This window comes from Megascapheus bottae, chromosome 10, assembly GCF_031878675.1.
Source record: "Megascapheus bottae isolate mThoBot1 chromosome 10, mThoBot2.hap1, whole genome shotgun sequence".
NCBI lineage: Eukaryota > Metazoa > Chordata > Mammalia > Rodentia > Geomyidae > Megascapheus > Megascapheus bottae.
The window spans coordinates 26,966,486-26,991,004 of record NC_143518.1 but is presented as its reverse complement, the minus strand read 5'-3'; the positions used below and the strand labels follow the sequence as shown (position 1 = coordinate 26,991,004).

At 37.9% G+C, this 24,519-nt stretch overlaps 1 protein-coding gene across 8 annotated transcripts in view; it reads left to right on the top strand.

Moving 5' to 3' along the window:
* Dnm3 (dynamin 3) overlaps positions 1 to 24,519 on the top strand; it is a 485,204-nt gene that overhangs the window by 367,033 nt on the left and 93,652 nt on the right. For all 8 annotated transcript variants that reach the window (XR_016536837.1, XM_090340431.1, XM_090340434.1 and 5 more), the window contains one exon: positions 15,095 to 15,206. Coding sequence is in view for 7 of the 8 variants with exons in the window: in XM_090340431.1 (XP_090196557.1) it covers positions 15,095 to 15,206 (112 nt within the window). In the remaining variant the exon portion in view is untranslated. The remainder of the gene's footprint in view (positions 1 to 15,094; positions 15,207 to 24,519) is intronic.

The window sequence follows — 24,519 nt, the reverse complement described above, 5'->3', positions numbered from 1 at the left end:
AACAGATGTCTGTTTTTGTTTCATGGGGGTGGGGGAGGAAACTGTCACTGGGACACTGGGATTTACTTGGTAACTTGACAGTGAAGTCTAAATAGTGCTCAGGCATTCCGTTCAGCATCATTTTTTCTATATAATGCAATTGGACAATAGGGATCTTTTCTGCCTTAGTGGCTATGTCTTCCTTGGAGCCTAACACAATACCCGGCCCATACTTCTCAGCCAATGTTTATGAAGCAAATAAATCAAGAGCTAGAAAACATAAGCACCACCATTATGCGGGAAGACAACTTATGTAATCGTGTTATGATGCGTCCATCGTTCTATTATCTTCTGCAGAGATAAAAGGCAGGTAAGTTTCTCCCAATAGAAACTTAGAGATGCAGTTATTCCTCAAACTTGTTACTGTTTTGTTAGTCCGTTATGGATACATCATCCATAACTTCATGTAAATCAACTCCAACATCGTGTATATTTGTACCAATGCTTAGAGTAATAAATTCCATCAATAGAAAATAGAGTTCAACTCAACAGCTATAACTAAGACACTAATGGAGCACAGAGAGGAGAATAATTTATGTAATTAATAGTAACTGAGAAGTCTCAGAGGAGGAAAGACTTGTGTGGAAGCTGTGAGGATGAGTGGAAGTATGCCAAGAGGTGAAGTCAGGGGACAGAGGAAATGGCGCATGCAGAGGTCTAAAAGAATCAAAGGTCTTGCCAAGAGGTTTCTGGCCACAAAATAAGACCATCACCCACATCCATTTGCTTAAATATCAGCCTTCCATACCAAACATTGGTTGCCATGGAAATGCTTCTTACTTTCTTTCAAAAAAATTAAAAAACTATTTTTTTTCTTTGAAGAGTCCATTAAAACCATTGCTTTGAAAGTTATGGCATCCCCCACTCATGAGTCAGTAGATACTCAGGCTTCCTTCAAACCTGGTTTTCCCCAACCTTTCACAGTAGTGAGACATGTGGACAGACTGTATGTGACTACATAAATTTTTGTGCTTCTGCTATTCATAACTGTCTCCATTCTGGTCTCACTGCAGTTCTAAAATATGGGTGATTTACCTGAGTGGAGCCAGGAAGGGGACAGTATGCTGATTCTAAGCACATTTTAGGCAACCCCGTTCACAAATGCGCAAACTTTCCTATTCTGCCCAGGAACATGTTTCAGTAGCCTCAGACAGAACAATGGCATGAAGATCTATTTTCCACACAATGTAGACCCTCATAAACTTTCCAGAATGAAATCAGACAACTGACTAAGAGAAAATTTGATGGGATATAATAATAATAATAATAATAATAATAAGCTGATGTGGGAGAGCCATTGAATGAAACCATAAATAAGTCTTGTTATCGTTTGTTAATGGTACTAGAATTTGAACTCAGGTTCCTTCCATTTGCTTACAGACACTCTACCATTGAACCACACCTGTCCCTTTATTACACTGGTTAATTTTTAGAAAGCGTCATTCCTGGGCTGGGAAGAGAACAACCTGGGCCACGATCTACTTAGTTACATCTTCCTGTCATTGCTGGCATGACAACTGGATGCTACTAAATCCAGTTTCTCTCCATTTTTTTAAAGAATTTATTAACGTTGATTGTTACATCATATTTTAAATGACGAGTTTAACATACAAGTGTTCAAGGAGGGAATCTCTATTTACAATCACTGGGACTTAGTATTTAGAACTTAATCACAATTAGGCTAAGGGTTTGTATGTCATAGAAACATATTAATTTATGAAATAAAACATTATGTCTATAGAGTCATAGGTTTTTATGTCTATATACTTATGTTTGTATTTCCATTACCATGTCCATAGCATTGGGTATGCAGTTATTGAGTCCTCGCTCTTGTACTCTTTGGATTTAATAGCCACATATTAAGGATACCATGTGCCTTTTGATCCTTAGGTCTTGACTTGTCTCTCCATTTTTTTTATTTTAATTTTTTTTTGGCTAAGAGTGACCTGGAGCCATGGTCTTCCCAATCTCGGCCTATCACATAGTTTAAGATGATAAATGTTTACCACTGAGCCCAGTTATGGGTTCAAAAGGGGTCTAGTGAACTGTTCTTTCTTGGTGGGATTCAAACCTCAATCTTTCCATTCTTAGCCTCCCAAGTACTAGCTAGGGTTAGAGCCTGAGCCACCAGCACCCAGCCATAAATCTTACTCTTAAGAATTTTACAGTGAGTCATTATCTCATATCGATGTAATTATTATCACTTAGTCATTAACTCAGATGAAAAATGTCACAATGTGATTCTGAAACATAGTGAATGTGGAGCGATAGAGGCCATTTGCCAGCAGGTAATACAGTACGTGCACCTGTGAGCCAGTGGCTGCTCCGTATCAATTCCTCAGACTCCAGAAATTCTGGGCTTAAGCATGCTGTTACCACACCTCTAATGATCTAATAAGCGAGACAGACTGAGAATAATTGTGGTTCTTGCTCTGCTTTCTTCACCAGTTGTCTTTCATTCCCTTCTAAAGTCTCTCATTGCTCTGGGCTACATGGAATTTGGATTGCAAAAATCATCTTTTTAAAAAAAATGATATTGTAATATTGGCTAATTTGCCTGCTATTGGTTATGTCTAAGTAGCCACATGACCTGTGGCTGTTTGGCTTATTCTCCTATGGGGAAATAACTTAATGAAGCTAACAAGCTGTATTAAAATAAAATAAATTCACATGGTAACCAGCATCACAGCCATATGCAGTGTGGTTATTATTATCATTATTGTCCTGAGACACTAGCCCTACATCTCCAACTGCCTACTGGGCACTTCACTCCAAGGGCCTTCTGTTGCTTCCCCTTTAGCCTCTCAAATGAAGAGCACTGCCTTCCCTTTCAAGCCATCCATTCCTCACAATTGAAGTTTCAGGGAATTACTTCACCATAGTCTGTTTTCCCCCTCCAATTTCAAATTGCTGCTGCCATTTTTAGAAGCAAGTACACAAACCAGATAGGTAAGGCGTGGGACAAATAGATCTAAACCTGAGATGAAATATCTTGCTCATGTTTCAGCTCTCAGTAATCACAACCAAGCTGAGCAACCACAAGCTCTACCCCAGGGCACACCTCACCAGGACATCTGGCAATGGAAGCAAAGGCTTGTGTCCTGCAGGGGTAGCTTGCACAATTTCTCCTTTGCAAGTCACCAATCCAATGAGCCAGCCACCCTACTCTTGACGGGAAGAAACAATGAAGGCTGATGAAAAGAAGCCAGAAAATCAAGTTTTTACTCACCAACCATTGTCAACTTTTCTAATTTTACGTTTAGAGCTTCTTAGCTTGTAGAAAAGCAAATTGTTTAGTATTTTGGTTATAAGGAAGTATTTTTAGATAGTAAAAACAATCCCGATGGTGAGAATTGCACCACTCAGCTTGTTATATACCTAGTTTATTGAAGTTTTCTTTTTCACATTTTTCCTCATCAATGAGATCCCATAGTTAATCTAGTCCAGGCTCCAAGCTTTGTCATATGGACATGGAACTGGAACCATAACATGGAACTGGAACCATAAAATTGGCAGGCCAGGTGAGTGGTAACTCAGCCATACTTACAGTAAATGTCTTTTTTTTAAAGATTTCCTTTTAAAGGGTAGTTGTTTTTCTCCTACAAGCTGAACATTTTTATTTATTACCTTATTTTAATTTACTATGTCAAGAAAAGGAAAAGGCCAAATAACAAATCAACTAAGGTCAAAGAAATTGGTGCCTTGGGCAATGAATCTTGATACTGTGAGTCAACGGCAACAGGAAGCCTTGAAAATACAAAATAAAATTATGGCTTTTAGCTTTGAGGGTGATAGTGGAAGAAAAGGTGAAAACAAGAAGTGGTGGTACATGACTGTAATCCCAGCACCCTGAAGGCTGAGGCAGGGATTGCAAATTCAAGGCCTCTCGGGACTACGTAACTAGACTTGGTCTCTCACAAATGGAAGAGAGAAATGCAGAGATAGAGGGAGCGAGGAAGGGGGAAGAAAGGAGAGGAAGGGAAATGTGTAGCATCTTACCATGAGTCCTAGCACAGGGATATAGCTGCATAGCTAAGTTCAGGCCAACCTGGACTATACAGTAAAACTTTGTCTCAAGAAACAAATGAAAAGAAGATGATGGTGAAGAATGGAAAAAACAGAAAACAGTTGTTGATAATAGCTTCAGTCTCTCATTTACTCATTAAAATAATTTACTAAGCCTTGGTGCTGTGCATCTGCATCCTGAACAATGGAACGAATCTTTTCCTCTGGTGGAATATACTGCATATGAGGGAGACTGATAGCCAGTAGCAGGCACTTAATGACAACTGTACAGACAGCATCTGTGTGAATTTACAATGAGGTGACCTGTGGGTTTTGGGGATTCAGGGACAGTTAAACTTTACACTGGAAGAATATGTAAAGATAGACTGTGTGAAGGGAAGACTGAAAGAGACCAGCATGTTCCTAGAGTCTGAGACAGGAAGAAACTTTGTGTGTCCATGGACTCAACAGTTGGAGAATACAAGTCATGTCTGGACTTTGCCTCTACAGTGGGCTAAGGTTGTTTGAGGTTGGTCTTTATCCTAATACAGTGAGGTCCATTGAATGAATCGATGTGGTTAATCTTGATTGCAGAATGAAGTGTGGGTTGTGTTGGGGGAAGGGTGATACTTTAGTGAGAAGTGATGACATTCTGGATTAGGAAGATGACATAGAGGACTGGATTAAAGGGGTGCTTGACAACATGATTAGATATAAACTAAGGGGGAAAGATGTTAAGATTGGCCACTTACATTTGCCATATGAATTATAATAAGGCACCATTTAGCCAGGGGCCTGAGGCTTTGTGCTACTCAGGAGGCAGAGATCTGAGGATAACAGCAAGCAAGTCTATGAGACATTTCTCTCTAATAACTACTAAAAAGCCAGGGGTGGAGCAGTGGCTCAAGTATTAGTATGCTAGTCTTGAGCAAAACTAGTTCAGGGACAGTACACAGACCCTGAGTTTAAACCCCAGGAATAGCGCAAAAAGAATGAAAGAAGGAGGATGAGGAAGGGAGGGAAGGGAGTAGCATTTGGAGAAAGAGGAGATTTGAGGGTAAATCAGGATTTTGAAATTGGAGCCACCAAGAAAGCAACTGGACCTTGCATGAAGAAGGTTGGCACTGATGAGTAGTTATCTCAGGCATGGTATTGAACTTGGGATCGGACTTTGAACAGTCTTGGGATCACTGCTATAGGGAGTTCTTAGGAAAAGTCTTGCTTGATAGCCATAGAGGAATCTTTTAAATTTTAGCAAATAAGATTTTCTAATATAATTTGAGGAAATTAAAATCTATATTTGTGGAAAGCATTGGCTTATAGTGATATTTCAAGTATACTCCTTTTAATATGAGCCTCCTGAGACATTCAGGAAAAAAGATTCTCCGATAGTATAAGCTTGGGAAGTACCCCCCAGATATTCATATCCTGGCAGCCTATTGGTATTATTGAGAGGTCCTGGATACTAAAGTTTTCCTTTCAACTTTAGCGGGGAAAGGCCTTTGAAAACTCTTTTAAATACAAATTTGAAATTTTTTTCCAATTTATCTCATAGATCTTAGTCTTTTGAGAATTTGGTACGTTTGTGTTTATCTTTCCTAGAAATTGTGTCCATAGATGATCGTTACAAATTTATCCTAAAAATACACTGAACATCTCAAGACAATTTAAGCTGTCTGTTGTAATCCTGTTTGCTTTTGAATCTTTTGTGTCTTTGAGTGTTGTTTTATTGACTGATTCATTGAAGAACATACTCTTAAATTTGTTTTTGAAGTTCAAAATTTTTATTGTCAGATTAATATATAGAGGGGTTTACAGTTACATTCCTCAAGTAATAGGTGCATTACTTTTCATCCATTGATACCCATTCTCGTGTTTTTGTCCCCATTTTCCTCTGCCCACCTCCTCCCAATCATCTTGTTTACCCCCCTTCTCTTTCCTATTTCAAATAAACGTATACCAGGTAACAAAGTCAGATACAGGAACAATATGAGATAAATCATAAGGGCAAAAAAAAAAAGAAGAGAAATAGCATAGTACATTAAGAACAACAATCACATAAGATAAAGCTCTTGTTTCCACATACTAGAATTCCTTTCATTTAGTCTCATTCTGTGTGGCCTATGTACATAGGTTTTGTGCTATTGTAATCCTCTGCTAGGAGAGTCCTAGATGTGTACTAATTATTACAAATGAGGGAAACCACTGAGCCTTTGTCTTTCCATTTCCCTGTGAATGGGGCAATGTCGTTCTTTCTGATGGCAGCATAGTACACTCTTAAATTTAACTGTGATATATTTGGTTTTCTATAATTCCTAACTTTCTAAAAAGTCTATATTCTGTTTTTCTTAGTGTTTTAATTTTCCAACTTGTTAAATTCAACATTTGCAATGTATTTTTGGAGACTTTGTCTTTAATAATGGGGCATACATGATTGTGATTATTTTTTTTCCTGGATAGAGTTTTGGCTATAGGTCCTGAATTTCAATTCTGTGTGTAATGCTATCTTGTTTGCTTAGTAAATAGTGTGTAATTACCATTTTGAGTTGCTGTTTGGCACAGTGCTTTTGGAGTTTTACTTTGAAGTGGTTTGTTGATCCTCTATACTTTAATTCATTATCAAGATTTCTAGTTATGATGTCAGACATACTTTCTGTAAAATAAAAATAATAATTCTTGGTGCTAGTTTTATTAACTTACAAAAATAAAATCAAAGTTTTGTTTCTTTTCTTATTTTTTTTATTGTCGGGATAATATATAGAGGGGTTATAGTTATATCTGCCAGGTCATAGGTACATTACTTCTCACACATTGATACCCCTTTTCATGTTTTTTGTCCCCATTCCCCTCCTAATCATGTTTTCCCCCTTCCCTTTCACAGTTTTTTTCCTTAAACAGGACATATGAGATCTTTGTGTCATTGATTAGTTATTAATAATCTGAAGAGTTTGGATGTGGAAAAAGAACCAGCAAGAGTACGCAGGTAGTCGTGGATGCTAATGAACACTTACTATGTAAAACAAATACAAGGACTATTTTGGCAAGCCTTCAGAGCTCCAGCATCACACTTAGGTGGATTGATACCCAAGAATAATGTCATTTTAGATATACATAAAGAATAGGAAATCACAAGAAATGCTGATAGATTGTGAAGGGGAATACTCTTGTTAAGGCTATCCATGTCAACACTGGCGCACAGCCAGGAGCAGGAAAACAGGACTTGAACAGATCACATGGCTCAATTAGAGCCATAGCATAGAGCACCAGGGCACAGTTCTGATGGTGATCCACTGAGGAGAGAATTTAGATGGGGGAAAAAAAGAAAAGATAATTCAAGGCCACTCAAGGAGTTTTGCTGAAAAATCAGATCAAAATGGAACAGTTCCTGGAAGTAGGGAAGTAGCAAAGCAGGTAGAGAGGTGGAGGGGGGTTAAGATGGTTACTTTTAAGGAGTAAAAAGGAAGAAAATGTCCAGTGGACAGCCAGGAAATGATTATAGCAAGAAACTTCATAACGACATTGGAAGAGATGGATGGGACCTAGAAGTTGAGGGTTTGGCCTCTCCTTCAAGTAAATGGCAGAATCTGTGGCAGGTATTCCTTTGGACTTATTGGAAAAAAGGTTAACCCGTTTCATATAATAGTTTATATTTTCCTCATAAATTATGCAGCAAGATTATCTACTGGGTATGAGTGGAAAAAGGTATAAACTTTTATCTGATAGTATGTATACATATATATATTATATGTATGTATATGTGTGTATGTATATATAACAGAATTCTAGTAAGGATGTCTGAAAAAGCTGCTGCCCATTTGATACCTTTAATTATGTACTTGAAGTGACTAATCAGCACAATTTTATGGTTTTTTTTTTCCTTTGTATCATTTAGCAACTTGAAAGCTGCCGCTGACTAAGAAAATTGTTTGAGTAGAGTTTTATTGGGCAAAAAAAATGAAGTAAAGAAACATGAAAAAAAATTTGAAGGTCCACAAGGCTTATTTTGGGACATGAACCAAAATGAAGATGTAAAAAAGAATGAGGTCTGGTGGGTCTGGGTGGGGGCAGGGAGGGAGGATCAAAGATTGTTAGAAATCCACAGTGGAGTTTTACAGGTGTTCCAAATCAGAATTAGAACATCTGAGTAAAGTGAAATCCCAAGTTAAGTCAATAAATTGTAATGGATCCAAACTTAATAACGTTTCTTAAGAATGAAAGTTCCATTCTTAGGCTTAAAAAAAGACTAATAGTATTCAGTACAGAAAATGGTGGTTGTGTAGATGGTAACATGCTACAGAACAAAAGGCAGTGGTTACCATGTATGATAACATGAATTTTTCCACAATAAAATGTTCAGAAGGGGAAGGAAGATGCTATACTATTGAGAATCTTCTTAATGAGAAATATTTGAAGAGACTGGTTTAGAGACTAGAAGCCTTAAGATTCCCCCAGTGACACAGCTATAATGTTTGTGAAAATATTCATCAAGTCATGATTTCCTAATTGTAGTTTAAACCTATTTTGAATTCACAAGACAGATTTTCCACTTAAAGAAATTGCAGGGTGGGAGTGTGGCCTAGTGGTAGAGTGCTTGACTTACATGTACAAAGCCCTGGATTTGATTCCTGGGTACCACATACTCAGAAAAAGCTGGAAGTCGTGTTGTGGCTCCAGTGGTAGAGCACTAGCCTTGAGAAAGCCCAAGGAAGTCCTGAGTTTAAGCCCCAGGACTGACCAAAACAAAACAAAAGACAAAAACAACAAAAAATTACATAATGGTTTGTCTTAACACTAAAAATATGTACTAACATATTTTTCATGAAAAAATTATTTGACTTCACCAGCAACAGTGAATTACCAGGGAAAGCAGAGAGCTACATATCATTCTCCAGCTTTGCAATGAAGAGGAACTAGGCAAACAGAAATGAGGAGACTTGGGGCTGGGAGTTTGGCTTAGTGGTAAAGTGCTTGCCTAGCATGCACAAAGACCTGGGTTCAGTTCCTCAATACTACATACATAGAAAAAAAGCCAGAAGTGGTGCTGTGGCTCAAGTGGTAGAGCTCTAGCCTTGAGAAAACCAAAGGATAGTGCCTAGGCCCTGATCCAAAGCCCAGGACTAGCAAAAAAAAAAAAATGAGGAAACTGTCCTCATGTACTCTAAGTGGAAAACTCCATGTGCAGTCTCCCTGGAGGCCAGTGTGGTGGTACGGTGAGGAGCTGTGGTTCTGTGCAGACCTTGTCGCTAGCTAGTTCACTCCTTAATCCTTCACTTTTCTCAAATGATTGCAAAAACAGTACAAAGGAATTTAAAGATTATCTTGAAGCATTGTTCATAATCATTTATTATCTGGTCTCTGAGTTTTGAAGAGCTGTTATAGATATGGGAAAGAAACTTCCTATTTTTAACAACCAAAGGCACTCTCTTAACCTATGAACAAAATTTACACAGTCAAAACATGAGCTCATCATGTGGTCTTGTTCCCATTAGAGTATCACTTAAAAGCCTTTTACTTAGGGATAAGTATTTCTCATGTTCTGTTTGAGTGTGGCAGTGACTTTCATTTCTTCAAAGTCTAAACCACGTAGTCAACTTGGTTTTATAATGGAATCATTCAGAAACTCCTATCTGCATGACTGCAGCTGAAATAGACTAAACAACAACAAAAAAATACCATCAGTACAAATTACTGTGGGTTATCTATACAGCTACATCATATGGTGGGAACCTGGAAGCTTCAAGGACAGAATTTATGAGACTTCCAGTAAATCAGCTCAGCTCAGTGTTTTAAACCTATATCCAACTCTACTTGGCTGTCTAGACATAGGCAAAGAAGAAGCTTCAAAAACGGGTAAGAACCAAGCAGCCAAAGCCACCAGAAGCCTTTGACCCTCTTCTAATGTTTCAACCAGATAATTATTTTCCCTCTCAGGAATTTGGCTATTCTTTAAGGGGGGGTGGGGAGGAAGTAAGATTTTTTCCATGTGGAGAGCCCCTGAAAGAGAATACTCTAGAGAAAGGTCAGTGAGAATGGGCCAAAGCTGAATTCTTCATTTCGGCTCAGAGAATGTGGAAAGTCTTTGCCTGCTCTCCAGCTGGCCCAGGACTGCCAGGACCTCATTCCAGCTGTGCCATCCCCAGACCTGTACAGCTTAAGGCAGCTCACACTGTGTTGTGGAAATATCTTCAAATGGAATCTGAAGTGGTAGCTACAGGCAATTAGGGAGGTGGTGGTGAAGTTAAATAGGTCATTAAAAACCAGTGAATGTGTATTTTGTCAGGACAATCAATGGATTGTCTTTCTGCTCTATAGCAAAGGTATAACCTTTCTAATTTTCTACCAATAAACCTTCATTCCTGAAAAAACATATTTCTTTTAACTATATCCCATTTTATTTAACATTATAGTATTTAATGTTAAATACTATACTTCTTGTGGTTTGTTCCTTTAAGTTTACATATAAAGTGTGTTCTGTAGAAAGTTAAGGAGCTGGTTAAAAGTGGAAACTGATTTTTTTTTTGAAATTAAGCACTCTTCAAGCTCATCCCACCGGGCTTGGGCGCTCTCTCTTGCTCTCTCTCTTGCTCTCTCTCTCTCTCTCTCTCTCTCTCTCTCTCTCTCTCTCTCTCTCTCTCTCTCTCTCTCTCTCTCTCTCCCTCCCTCCCTCCCTCCCTCTCTCCCTCCCTCCCTCCCTCCCTCCTTTTTCTCTCTTTCTCTCTCCCCCTTCCCCCTTCTCTCTCCCTCCCTTCCCCTCTCTATTTCCCCCTCCTTTATTTCATTCACCTCTCCCTCACTTTTTGTTTTTCCTTCTTTTCTTTCTTTCATTTATTTATTTAAAAATATTCATTTTCTGAAGCCCATAAATGCTAAGGACTGTGGCAGGCCCCCACTGTGCCATTACTGGAAAACTTGTAATTTTTTAGAAACTCATTTTTGAGACATTCTGTAAATTTTACAGCATGGATTAATGGTAAATGAGATACTTTTTTTAACATGGTAAAAATCAGGCCAACTTTTTATAGTGAATAAAAATATTAAAGCATTTGTGCAGAATCCCTTTTAAGTTATAAAACTATAGCAATTTATATATCCTCAAGATTGATGAGCCTAAGCTTCTTTGTTTAGTTAACATTTATTGATATTTATCAGTACTGGCCAATAAAATAAAATCAACTCATTTAACTATCTCTTCCCATTTATTAGTATCTTACTCTATGCTATTTAATTGTTTATAACTTTCTAAATTAAAATACATTTGTATACATTTTTAAAGTTCTCCGCTAACATGGAAGTCTCTTCTTTGGCTATGTCTAAACAGCCAAGTAGAGTTGGATACAGGTTTAAAACACTGAGCTGAGCTGATTTACTGGAAGTCTCATAAATTCTGTCCTTGAAGCTTCCAGGTTCCTACCATATGCTGTAGCTGTATAGATAACCCACAGTAATTTGTACTAATTGCATTCTTTTTATCTATGTTCCTGGTAATATTGCTTTTTATGTGTCTTTCAGTTCATGTCAAACTTTTAAACATAGTATCTTATTCTGGCAATTGTGTTAATCACTTGGGTTTCTGATTCTTGCAGAAGGGATATAAGTAATTTATTCTATGCTCTCAGACTTTACCATCGAGTTGGATTTAATATTTGATCTTCCTTTTTTAGTCTCTTCTTTATCTGTCTTCCTACCCTGCCCTTTCTTACTTGGGGTCTTATGTAACTCAATTTCCTCCTTAGGATGGTAAATATATTATTTATTTATTGGTAAGGTAAAGGAAACGAGTCGTGGATGTGCTTATTCTTTATGCTATTTTATGTTACTATTTCCTTAGTTACAAATGTAATCTACCTTACTCATCTAGTTTTTATTTTCAAATCATTTTGATTTCCTTAGGTGAACATCAATACTCTCTTTTTTCCTAAATGATAAATATATTGAAAGTCATAGATTTCTCTAAACCCTTTGCTCCATGACTTGACTGTGAAGTGCTTATATGTATAACCTGCTATAGAATTCTTATCTTTCTTTCTGTAATACAAGGACTATCTGAGAATATAATCAAGTTTTTCTCTTTACTTACTTTGTAGAGATTTTTTCTCTTCCTTTTCTTCTCCCCCTTTTCCTCCTTATTCTACTTTCCTTGCTTACTTCTTTACCTCTGGTTTATGATTTTAAAAACTGTAATTTAGATATTACCTTCTCGTAAAAGTTTAAGGATGGTAGTGTGTGTTGACCCAGATATGTAACTGAACTAGTAGCAGGGCTTGAACTCAGTGCCTCTTGATCTCACTTAGCTTTCTTACTCATGGATGGTGCCTTACCATTTGAGCCACGTCTCCAGCCTGAATTTTTGCTGGTTACTTGAAGATGGAGTCACAAGGACTTTTCTGTCTGGATGAGCATCAAACTTCAGTCTTCCAGATCTTCTGAGTAATTAAAAATGTAGGCAAGAGCCACTGGCTTATAGGCAAGCATCTGGCCTATGGCTTTTCTTTTTTTCTTTTTTGTTTTGGTCAGCCATGGGGTTTGAACTCTAGGCCTGGTTGCTGTCCCTGAACTCTTCAGCTCAAGGTTAGTGCTCTACCACTTTGAGCCACTGTACCACTTTCAGTTTTCTGGTGGTGAAGTGGAGATCAGAGTCTCACAGACTTTAATCAAAATAATTGTGGAAGTGAGAGCTTGAACATAAGTGAGCAGAGGGCAAAGGAAATGAACAAAAACAAGAATGTGAAAGAAAAAGGAAGAAAAGCAATGCGTACTTCTGAATTGTGGCTGTGATAAGAGCTTTGAAGGAAAGAGTAATAGAAATGTGAAAAGCTTCAAAGGATGAGCTGGCCTCATAGGGATAGCAGTAAGGTGATGAAAACATGGAGACCCCAAGAATATTACCATACAAAGAGGAAAGGAAAGACAGCCAGACAGAAAACAGCACAGCCAAAGCCATGTGCTCCACTGAGCACACTCTGGAAACTAGAGTTCCAAGGTTAGCAGAAAGAACCATGTGTGGAAAGCTGCTGGCGACAAAGGCAAGGACAAGCAGGGGCTCTGTGGCCAATCTAGGGACTATGGTATTTTTCCTGAATGCAGGAAGCCTTGGAATCTTCTGCCAGGGATAGAAGAGCTGATTTGCATTTGAAGATTCTGAGGATTCAGTGCAGAGAACAAATGCAAAGTGCCACGAGCAGCTGGGAGAGCAATGTGAAGGCTGTTGCAAGAGTCCACCAGATAAAGCAGAGACCACTTTGAAAAGGATTCTTTAAGTGGTGTTTGAGAGCAGAAGAGGAAGAGGGGGTGTGGAAGAGTAGAGAAAGGGAAAACACCACTGTACACCACTACTGTCTGGATTAGGAACAGTGGGAGAAGAGCAAATAGAAATCACCAATTCAGTAGTTTATGTTAAGGTATCTTTCAGGAACTCAAGTTCAAAAGTTAATGGACAAAATCCTGGCCACACAGAGATGAAAAAACCTGTGCTCCATCTGTGGTGAGGTGGGAATTCAGGCTGTTAGGAAAGAGTAGAAGGAGAAGAGTGGGTAATGGATTATGTTGCTAGTATATAAATTGCTCTTGTGTTTGTTTTCCTGAATGGTAACAGGATTGTGTGCAATCCTTACTTTTGATCACTGTAACACTATAGCAATATTTCCTTAGAAAACAATAGTAATAAATATGACCAAACTAATGGGCATTTTTTATTTAAGCGTGATGGAAAAAACAAAAAGGAAATGATGTAATTATCTCATATCAGAAGATAGATAAACAAACCATCATAAATACCATAGTGATACATGTTAGACTCTTATAATTTAACATGTGTGAAGATTTAATGAGATAAGTAAATGCCCACAATGTAATATAACAAGTGAAAACATTAGATAAATAGTTAATAGGCAGCTAGAAAGGAGATGGAAGCTCATTTGTAATAATTAGTAGACATCTAGGACTCTCCTAGCAGAGATAGCTCAAGATCTAAGTACATCAGGTCATATAGGATGAGGCTAAATGAAAGGACCTCTAGGATATGGAAACAAGAGCTTTATCTTGTGTGATTGTTGTTCTTAATGCACTATTTTATTTTTCTTCTCCTTTTTGCCTTTATGGTTAATCTCATATTGTTAGTGTATCTGACTTTGTTACCTCGTATATTGTATATGTGTTTATTTGTTTATTAGAAATAGAAAAGGGAAGGGGGAAAATAAGATGATTGAGAGGAGGTGGGCAGAGGGAAATGGGGACAAAAACATGAGAAGGGGTATCAATGTGTGAGAAGTAATGCATCTACTACCTGGTGAATGTAACTGTAACCCCAACAATAAAAAAACTAAACTTTTTTAAAAGATTCAAAAACGAAGGAAGGAAAAGGGCCCCCCAACTGCATGAAAAATATGCAGGAGAAGGCATTGTAAACTGTGGAACTTGGTTGGTTGTTCCCATTTGTAGTTTTATCTGGTTTCCAGTTTCTTCATCATAGACATGTATTATATTTTATGTGCTCTTTCATTATCAGGCAAAGAGTGCTTAACATTAGAGTGCTGTCCTCATTACAAACATACACATCATAGTACCTCATCCTGTGAAGCCCTTAGTACCAGCCTTCCCTCCCCCACACACTTGTGTAATTATTTCCGCTATGAATCTCTCATAGACGTTCAAATTCACAGAATAATTGCTATGCCTTAAAAAGTTTCATGGGCTATAGAATCATTTATACTTACAAAATAGCTTCAAAGCACTGAGCCCATTATTGGACAATAGCAATTCCTTGCCCATAGAACATCTCCCAATAATGGCATTTTTACCAAGTGCATTTCTTTAGCTTTTTAATTGCTTGGCAGTATGAGAACTCAGAATTCTTTAAGGGATATATATATATATATATATATATATATATATTCATTCTTAGAACACAGTGAGTTGCTTTTTGTTTTCTTCTTGTTGCTGTTAGAGAACTGTTCATCCAGATAGTTATTTATGGACAAATGATCATTGTGTGACATGATATCAAATCGTTTTAAATTTGGTTCAAAACTGAACGCATTTTTTTCTACTCCAGGAATGTATACAAAGACTATCGTTTCCTTGAGCTGGCGTGTGATTCCCAGGAGGATGTGGACAGCTGGAAGGCTTCTCTACTAAGAGCTGGGGTCTATCCTGATAAATCTCTAGTAAGTTTGATCTGTCTCTTACTAAAAGTTAATTGTTGCCCTGTTGAAGAAAGCACAGTAACTGCACCATGCTATGCCTGTACTAGAGAAACTAGTTTTAACTTTTAGTTGATACTTTGTTCCTTCCTTCTACATTGCTTTGTCTCATTAAAGAAAATGGCTTAGGCTGCTGTAAATTATACTCTGTGAAATCTCAGACCAATGAAAGTGGCTTTCATTGTTTTATTTTAAAATTTTATTTTTCCCTTAATATTATTCTGTAGTTGCTAGGGGTGTTAATACAAGCAATATAGTATCATTAAAAATAGTATGTTATATTTCTAAGTGTACTCTGTTATATAAAGACTCTCTTAGTATGTCTACATTGCTGGTGTCCATAGTTGTATCTCCATGCAAATTCTGGCTAATGTCACTCTGAGTATGAAAGTGCAGAAAACTGCATATTGCTCTTCCCACTTATCTTTATTAATATATTTCAAGTGTCTGGGAGACACTTCCCTCACTCAAATGAATAAACAGAACTTCTCTTTGTGTTCCTGAGGAAGTGTAATATTATGCAGGCTAGTCTGAATTTAAACTAGAAAGGTTCCACCCATCTATGCAGCTCACTGCAGGCCAGTGCACCTCTCCTCTTGTCACTCTTCCCCACCGTTACACTATCCAGGACTCTCCCCACAAATAAAGCCTGGGCTTCAGTCCCCGGGGTTTCATCCAGCTTGACCCTTGTAGTGCGTGCTTGGCTCTCAGTCAATTTATTGGCCTGCTCATGTATGGGTGGGGTCTTTCCTAGACTCAAAATATGAATCAAGCCATCAAGCCTTTTTGATATTAAAGTCTGGAAATTTAGGTGTACCTTGGGACTGCAGAAATATTTCTGCAGACTTCAGACCTGAAGGTCTTCTTGAAATTTAAGGGAGTTCCAGGGGTAATGGATTAAGGATTTGAACCAAAAATGTTCCCTTCTATTTGTGCCAACTTAATGCTGTTATTTTAGATCACAAATAGACATCTTTATATCATTCCACTTAACACCTTTCTGACTGGCACTTGAAACAATGAGCCCCACCCCATGCCCTGTGCCCTCTACATGGAAATCAAATGCGATGCTTTCTTGGTGAGATGAAGATGCAGAGGAATCTGTACAGTGATTTTGGTCAGTGTTTTGCTGTTTCTTCTGTTCCATGCATACAAATTTACATACATATTTGCTTCTCCAGAAAGTAGTGGTATCTGAGAAATAATTTCAGAAGTTAAGAGTACTACTTCTACTTATATTTTCAGTTGGAATGATTCTAAATCATGGATTTGATTTCACAGATACTCTATATTAAAATGCATGTGGATTTATCCTTTGATTCACTTGTTGCACAAAATTTCTTAGCACTATGCTAAGAAGTAGCAGAACAGCAGTGAGAAGTTTCTTTTCCCATAGAATAGGCATTGAACAAATGAATAAGTATCAGTACTTAAGATGATAAGTCTTATTTGAAAATTAAGTTAAAACAGCAGTTTACAGGGTATCAAAAATCTCATGGCTACAATTCTAGCTACTTGGGAGACTGAGATCTAAGAATCATGGTTCAGAGCCAGTCTGGGCAGATAAATCCTTAAGACTATTATCTCTAAAGACTTGCAAAAAGCCCGAATGGAGCTAATGGCTCAAGTGCTAGAGGACCAGCTGTGAGCATAAAAGCCAAGTGAGAATGGTGAGTTCAAACTGCAGTACCAGTATACAAAAAACACAAAAGAAACAGTCAGCTTGGTTGGTTTAATTCTAGAAAATGTGGCCCAGGAAGGCCTATTTGAAGAATGGCTCTTTGAGTAGGTTTCTTGAAGAAAGGAAGGAGCAAATACTCTACAAGTCTGAAGGAGCAAATCCTTGGCAGAAGTAGAACAAGCATAAAGCCCCAAACTCAGTGTCTAGAAGAGCAACACTATGAGGGAAGGACTAAGGTGCCAGAGGGTCTCTGAGGGTATGATAGGGACTGGGTGATATAGGCCTTGAAGGAAAGGTGAGTGTTTTTGGAGTTTATTCTCAGCCAGAGGAGGAAATGTGAAGGGTTACGAAGCCAGTTAGTGACAAAATAAGATTTACATCCTTAAAGACTCATGAAGGCTGCTAATAAGAGGAGTAGTAGATCATATGGGTTCAAGCACAGATCTATACAGATTCCAGATGTTCACTTGAAAGTTAGGTGATTCTGAGATTCTATTTTTTTACCTTGCCAAGTCCTCCTTTTTAAATGAAGAAATAACCACCTTATAGGTGGTTGATAAAATCCAATGAAATGAGATGTGGAAAGCATTGAAAAGGCCATTGCAAGCTATTTTCTTTTCTACTGTGCATGTTATAATAGAGCCCAGGGAGATAATGCTTTATAATTGTTATATATATTTGGTGAGGTAAAAGTTGTCATAGAAAATGTATCCAACACATAGAAACTATTTTTATAAATCTAGATTTTCATATACCCATAATTCTACATCAAGAAATATTTTCTTCATTTAAACAAGTCTAGAAATTGGTTTTGATTCTTTACAAAATTTTCATGTGTTTACAAACACATATTTGGTATAATTGCTTGGAAGATCAAGACGAAGAGATTTTTTTTTTAAACCACATACCAAAGACAAAACAGGAAATTAAACTTGGCTGCGTGCCATGACTTTTGCTTTGCTTAATTTTCATCCTAAAAAAAAAAATTCTTGTGTTTCTTGTGCACAGTGTGGTCGCCCAGCCTGTGTGAAGGGGTTGCTTGACATTGCACATCTAATGGCAGCTCACAGTTGAAATCAACCAAATGGAAAGTTTATTGTCAAGCTCTGCCACTTACCTTTGGAGGAAGGGACAGATTTAGGAGGTATTCCCTAATTTAGAAATACTTGATGAAATCAGAGTAATCTAATTATTTAATCCCAGTTATTTAAAACATTTTACAATGTAGAAACAATATGTCATTTTGCTTTGGTGTCAATATACCATCAAGTCAGCAAAGGCACTCATTTGCTTCTCTAATAATCAAACATTTATATGGCCTAAATGGACATGTGTTTAAAAAAATCACCAAGTTCTGCTTTCTGCACAGTTGCCTCTATTTTCACTAGAAAGAAATTTTAAGTTAGATCATTATGTCAAATTATATAAGTGTGAAATCATTTACATAATAGCCCTCAGCCAAATTCAAATAAATTATTTCTTTTGGTGGACCACTTTTCCTGACATGATTGTGTGTGCAGAATTGAAATAACATATTTTCCCATCACTTCCATGTAGTGGTATATTCTCCATCAACCCTATCAAACTATTCTGCCACCCTATTTTTATTGTTGTTTCTTGTCATTTCTCTTGGAATTTTCTAAATTAATACATGGACAATTCTCTTTCACTTGTTTTTCTTTTTTCTTTCCCTTTGTCCACCTCTATTCTAGTGGACTCTAGAGATTCATAGAGAAATGATACAGCTAGTATGTAGTAAAAATTCTGCATCTAATGGAAGAGAGAAATACAAGTAATATACGAAGAACTGCAGTGGATTCTCTATAAAATGCAACAGCCCAACTCTCTTTCCATGTGCATTTTCTAGTTACTCTAGTGCATTTTCAGTTGCCAAGGTGCATTTCCTAATTACTTTCAGTCTCATTTTTCTGAATCCACAAGAAAACAATTCTCCAGTGAGCAGTGTGGGATGGAGGCATTAAATGGATTTGGAAAGCCTGGATTTCGTTTCCTATTGTGCTAGTAACTTTCTCTGTGAACTTACACATGACCTCTCCTAGCTTCAATGTTCACATTCTATCAGCCACCTGGTATTTATAAGCACCAACAATATTTAAAAAATATATTTCAGCAGTTGGTAATTAGCTCAGTGGAAGAGCACTTGCCTGGCAAATATAAGACCCTGAGTTTGGTCCTCAGCACTCAATAAACACTAATAATAATAATAATAATAATAACAATAATTTTAAAATATTTCCTTCAATTGAATTCAGATTTAGCAAAAAGTTATTTCCTTTATTTCTATTTCCTTTGGACATTTAATTAAAGTTACAGTGACTATGAGATTTTAAACTATTAAATGCATAGGACATTAGTTTCAAAGTGAAGATGTTTCTAATAGAATTATAAGTTCATTGATCAGTCTGAAGTATGCACATGTGTGCACACACATGCATGCACATACTTTGTATCATTAGTTAGAGGACACTGTGAAGGAATCTTTAAGTAGATGGGATTTGTATAGGAGGAAATTTCCTCACCTGTTGGTTGAGCAAGATTAGTTGTTTGGAGAAGTCCTGATGTTATTTGAGGAGACAGGCTCATCTAGATGGGACAATGGGGAGCCAAGAGACACTGAGATGAAGCAAAGATTCCTAAGGTGGTCCCCAGAGGTTCTCCTACTGGCCATCTAAAAGAAACAACCTGAGATCCATGTAGGTCTAGAAACAACCTGGTACACATTCAGCTTTTTCCAGTTGGATAAATCAGACACCTCAGAGCTTTGGACATGTCTGTCTGTGTACTATTGCTTCAGAGATTTAAACTAAAACTATACATAGTAAAACTTCGCTTTTCCTCTGAACTTAGGACCTCCGTGGCCTTGACTGATGGTTTTAGAACAGCTTTATGGTTTAAAACCATCTTCCAATGAGGACTGTGGAGTACTTAGAAATTCCCCTCAGCAAGACATTAACAATAAATTTTCCTGTGCCAAAAATTGTCAAGAAAAAGGGTTTCTCTGTCACTCCAGAGAGGGGTCGGGGGAGAGAAATGGCCATGAACTTCTATAAGTGTTTATCCATGTGGTAGTAGTGGCTCTTTGGATATGTGCATTCAGTAGTTTGACGGCCCCTACAATGCCTACCACGTAGCCCGATAGCCCACGACTTTATTCTTAGCTTGTAAAGCAGTGCTTCTCGGAGACCTTTGAACAGCTTCGTGGCCAGCTCTGAGAGGTCCTAGTTATTCTTTAGTACAAGTACTTTCAGGAATCTAAACATAAATTGCTGTCACCCAGACTAGTGGAGAGAATTTATAAAAAAAAAAAAATTTACAAGTCACCATTCATGACTGCTATGCTTCTTGAAGAATAGATGATTGGGAAATGATTGCATAACATCAGAAATGGCCAAGCCACGCCATGTGCTCTCCTGGTGTGTTTCTTGCATTTAAGGATTAAGGCCTCCTACTCTATGACATCACTGTTGCCACTACAAACAAAACCATCTGCCATGGAGGAGGGAAGCAGGCATTCCCTAATGTGCAAAAAAAACACTCGGTGGAACTCCTGAAACTTATTTGGTAGATCAAAAGCTCACACTGTGGTGGAATGCAATAAACTCCATCTGTATGAAGTATTTTCATTGATATTGCACGTTTTGGGAGAACCAGGGCCCCATTATTTTCAAAAATAGCCTTTTACTCATGATAAAATTCCCCATGGGATCTTTAGTGCCTCTGTGAACAGTTGGCATGGTCTTTAGAAAAGACTCCATTCACTCACTGGACCGTTATTTACATCTCAGATAAGCTGGCGTGTGTTAACAGTTACACTATGGCAACACACAATGCCAAGAAGGTTCTCTACATTGTTTTACCAGCGTCTTTCTGTTGGCTTTACCCTGGTTGAGGTGTTTTTCCAGGCTCACCCACTGGCATTGTCTTCCAGAAAACCACAGTCTCCCAGGACTCCTGGTCTAACTGCTCTCCCAGAACATTTCTGTGTGTATTATTTCTCCCTTCCACACCCTCCATGTAAAGCTCAAGGCCAGATGTCCAGGCTGAGTGGTGACGGTGTGCAGGCTCTCAGTCTATCCCCCGGATACACACAGGCTACCCACAGTTCTTCTCAGCCCACATTGCAGTGAGAAATTCCTTCAGGCCACTGTGAGGAGAGTTCAGATCTGTTCTCGGCCCATATCCCATCACGTCTCCCCACAGGGTCTGACCTCGCAAGGACTCTGGCTGCCCTGGGCGTCATGAATCACTGTTTGAGTCTTTAGGCCATATGTGAGTTAAATCGTTTGATATAAATCATAGTCTCTCATAGCTTTAGTTTGAAACAGGAGTCACTGCCCGCTGCTTGCCACTGGCTATTCTCTGCCTCTATCCAGTGTCACATTTGTCTGGCAAATCTTTCCAGACCCATTTTCTTGAATGTGGACCCGTGTTTATTTTGGCAGCAGCCCCACTATCAATCTTTGCTTCCCATACCAACCCAAGCCACATCTCAGAATGTGAAAAAAATGAAAGAATGGTGGTTTGAGTTCCTAACTTTCGGTCACATTTACCCTCTTTTCCTCACCTCTTTTTTGTTTCCTTTTTTTCCAATTTCATCTTCTTTAAAACCAAGGATGCAGTGTTTGTTTAAAAATGCACTGGCTGGTGAATTTTTCCACTGCTTGGCACCATGGAGGAGGGGCTGGCATGTCAGGAAGGAGCAAGCCAACATACTAAACGCTCTGCCTTTCATGCTAGCAATTCGCTTCTTACCAATTCCAACCAATTCTTTCTGGCATGGTTCCTATACCGCACCCCCCCCCAAATATTCTGAGTAGAAAGAAAGTAGTGGGAAGAAAAGATCTCTGTCATAATTTTCTGCCGTTAGGAACGTATGATTTCACTTAACCTAAGTGGATTCCTTTGACTAGTCCATGAGTCCTGCGTGCTGGATGTCCATTGCAAGATCAGTGAATGGCTAAAACGATTTGTTTTGATCTTGATCTAGCAAGGGGAAAAAAAAGTTTCATCATTTTAAAATAAATGTATGTTTAACATATTTATTTTTTTCCTTGCGGCTACATGCACAGGGAAGCAACAAAGTAAGTCTTTGTCCCATTGAAGCTCTTCTTTCTCCCCAGCCCCTGTCCCTGCATGTGTTCCCAATTGCAGTGTTTCTGTGCATGCTGGAATGGCTGTTGTCTCTTACAGTGCATGGATTATAAGGGGTGTGCAGATGCTGGGGAAATGTGTGTTTGGATGATTATAAAGGCTGTTTAGTTTTGACCTTTTTGAAAGGAAACATGTTGTTTGTCAGGGCTGGTTATTGGGCGGCTCAGAGTTGCTCTGAAGAAAGGACCTGACCCTGAGAGCAAAGATCATGAAGGTTTAGAATGCATATTCTTCCACAAAGAGGGTATCACCAAAATAATGAAACTCAGTGCAGCTGATGTTTTTAACCAAAAATCAAAGCCCTTGTGCTAATGTGCCGTTATTTAAAAAAAAAAAAAAAAGCCAAGCTAGAGCCTTAAATAGCAGTCTGGCTGGCTTTGTTGGTAAAACTGTACTAGATGTGAGCTCTGGCTTTGAAGGTGCCTTAAAATGGATGGAGGAGGGTGGGGTCAACATTTGATTTGGCTTCTGTGCCCTTGATGCATTGCAGCTGGATGGAAACAGAAGGGTGTGGGGAGAAAACGGGAGACTGAAATGTGTGTGATAGAGTTGTGAAAATGGGCAGTACTGCACATGGATAGTAGAAGTTATTTTAATGTCTTTGTGACAATAGATAAAAGAGTGCTTTAGTAATTTACCCGAATGCTAGTTTGTGTGAATTTTAATTCAACATATTCAAGAGGCTATGGATCATTTTCACTTATTTTAGAACTAGAAGAATATTGTAGCTGGGGGAAGTGGTCTAAAGCTTGGCAGGGTGACTTATTTCCGTGTGTGTGTGTGTGTGTGTGTGTGTGTGTGTGTGTGTGTTGTTGTTGTTTTTTTCCTGTTGAGATATATTAATGCCTCATCCTACCAGGTGGCCTACTTAAAATGGGCCTCCGTGAATATAATAAGACTTGAGAAGAATTTGTTATATAAGACTTGGCTTGCATATTTAACCCAGCTGGAATTCATCAACATGGCTATTCATAAGCCGTACATATAGAATGTAAAACAAATGTGGGAAATCTTTTTGCAGTTTCATGTGTTGGAATGTGCTATTATGGATTAAATTGACATTGATGGTTAGTATTAAAAAATGTATCACTTTATAAATTTAGGTCTTGATAGAACTGCTTATGAGCCAAGTAATATTTAATAAAGTTAAAATATTACCAGAAAAGTATTAAGGTAGGTGTTTGTGAAACAGTAAAGAAATGAACTCAGATCACTTACATTACAGTGTTTTTTTTAAAAAATAGTAGGTAACTTATAAAATGGATATTTCTAGCTAATTCTACCCTTCTTAGAAAAAAATGGAGAAAAACATAAAACTTTTTTCTTTTACATTTACAAACTGGAAAGTTATAATTTATCTCAGTTTTTAAAAAATAATGTGTCTAATCCTGGTCATTTGAATGCACTTACACTGAATCTTTGTCCAAAATTCCATGTGCTGTACATCTTGTTTGAGAACAAGAGAAAAACAAAACAAAAAACCCATAAAAGCTAAATACTAACAAAGAGATTCTTGAGCTTAATTGTGATTGCACAAATAGAGAGAACTCTGTATGTGCTGGAGCTCAGGAAAGCAGCTGCTCATATTTTGTAGAACTCTTAGACTACTTAAGAAGCATTTGTGATTTATCTCTTTAGCAGTGATTTTCACTGAGAACTTAAGAGCATTTACAACATTCCAGAAAGCACTTCACTGCTGCATGGCATCCATCTGTTGTCTCTGCTTAATCAAATTCTTCTAGGTAATGAAATGTTCAATACAGTTTACCAATTTTCAAATAATGAAATACACTTAACCTAAGTGGATTCTGTGCCTTGTCCGTGAGCTTTGTATACTGAATATTGATTATAAGATCACAGTGAACATCTAAGCTGTTTCGCATTGAGGCTGTTTTGAGGATGGTACAGAAAGCCCTCAAGGCTCTCAGCTCCTCCCCACCCCATAGGCATCGCCTGCATTATGAACACTGGGTTCTGGGCTGTGGGAGATTGTCAGGTTTGGGTGAGATGTTCAGCATTTGTTGATGGGTGTCAAATAAATGCTGACTATTTCCATTTCCTTTTTTTTTTTTTGGAAAAATGGATACTTTGGAAATACTGATATTTATTGCCCCAATGCCTTATTTTTAATTGCTTAAGTTATGCATGAAATGATAGTTTGTGGGGAAAACATACAATCCTAATACTTTTAGAATAGGATCATTATTTTGACCATAGACTCTGGCATAAAAAGTTTCCTTAACTCACAGACAGCACATCTGTATGCTATTTTCCTGTAGCTTAGAATTTCAGCATAAATGGAAAACACTGGAATACAAGCTGTGCTGTCTCCAGAGTATAGATCTGGATGCTTCAAAAGGAGAATATGAGATTCCTTTTTCCCTTCCCAAGCTGAAGTGATTGCTCTGAGTTGTCCCCAAGGCA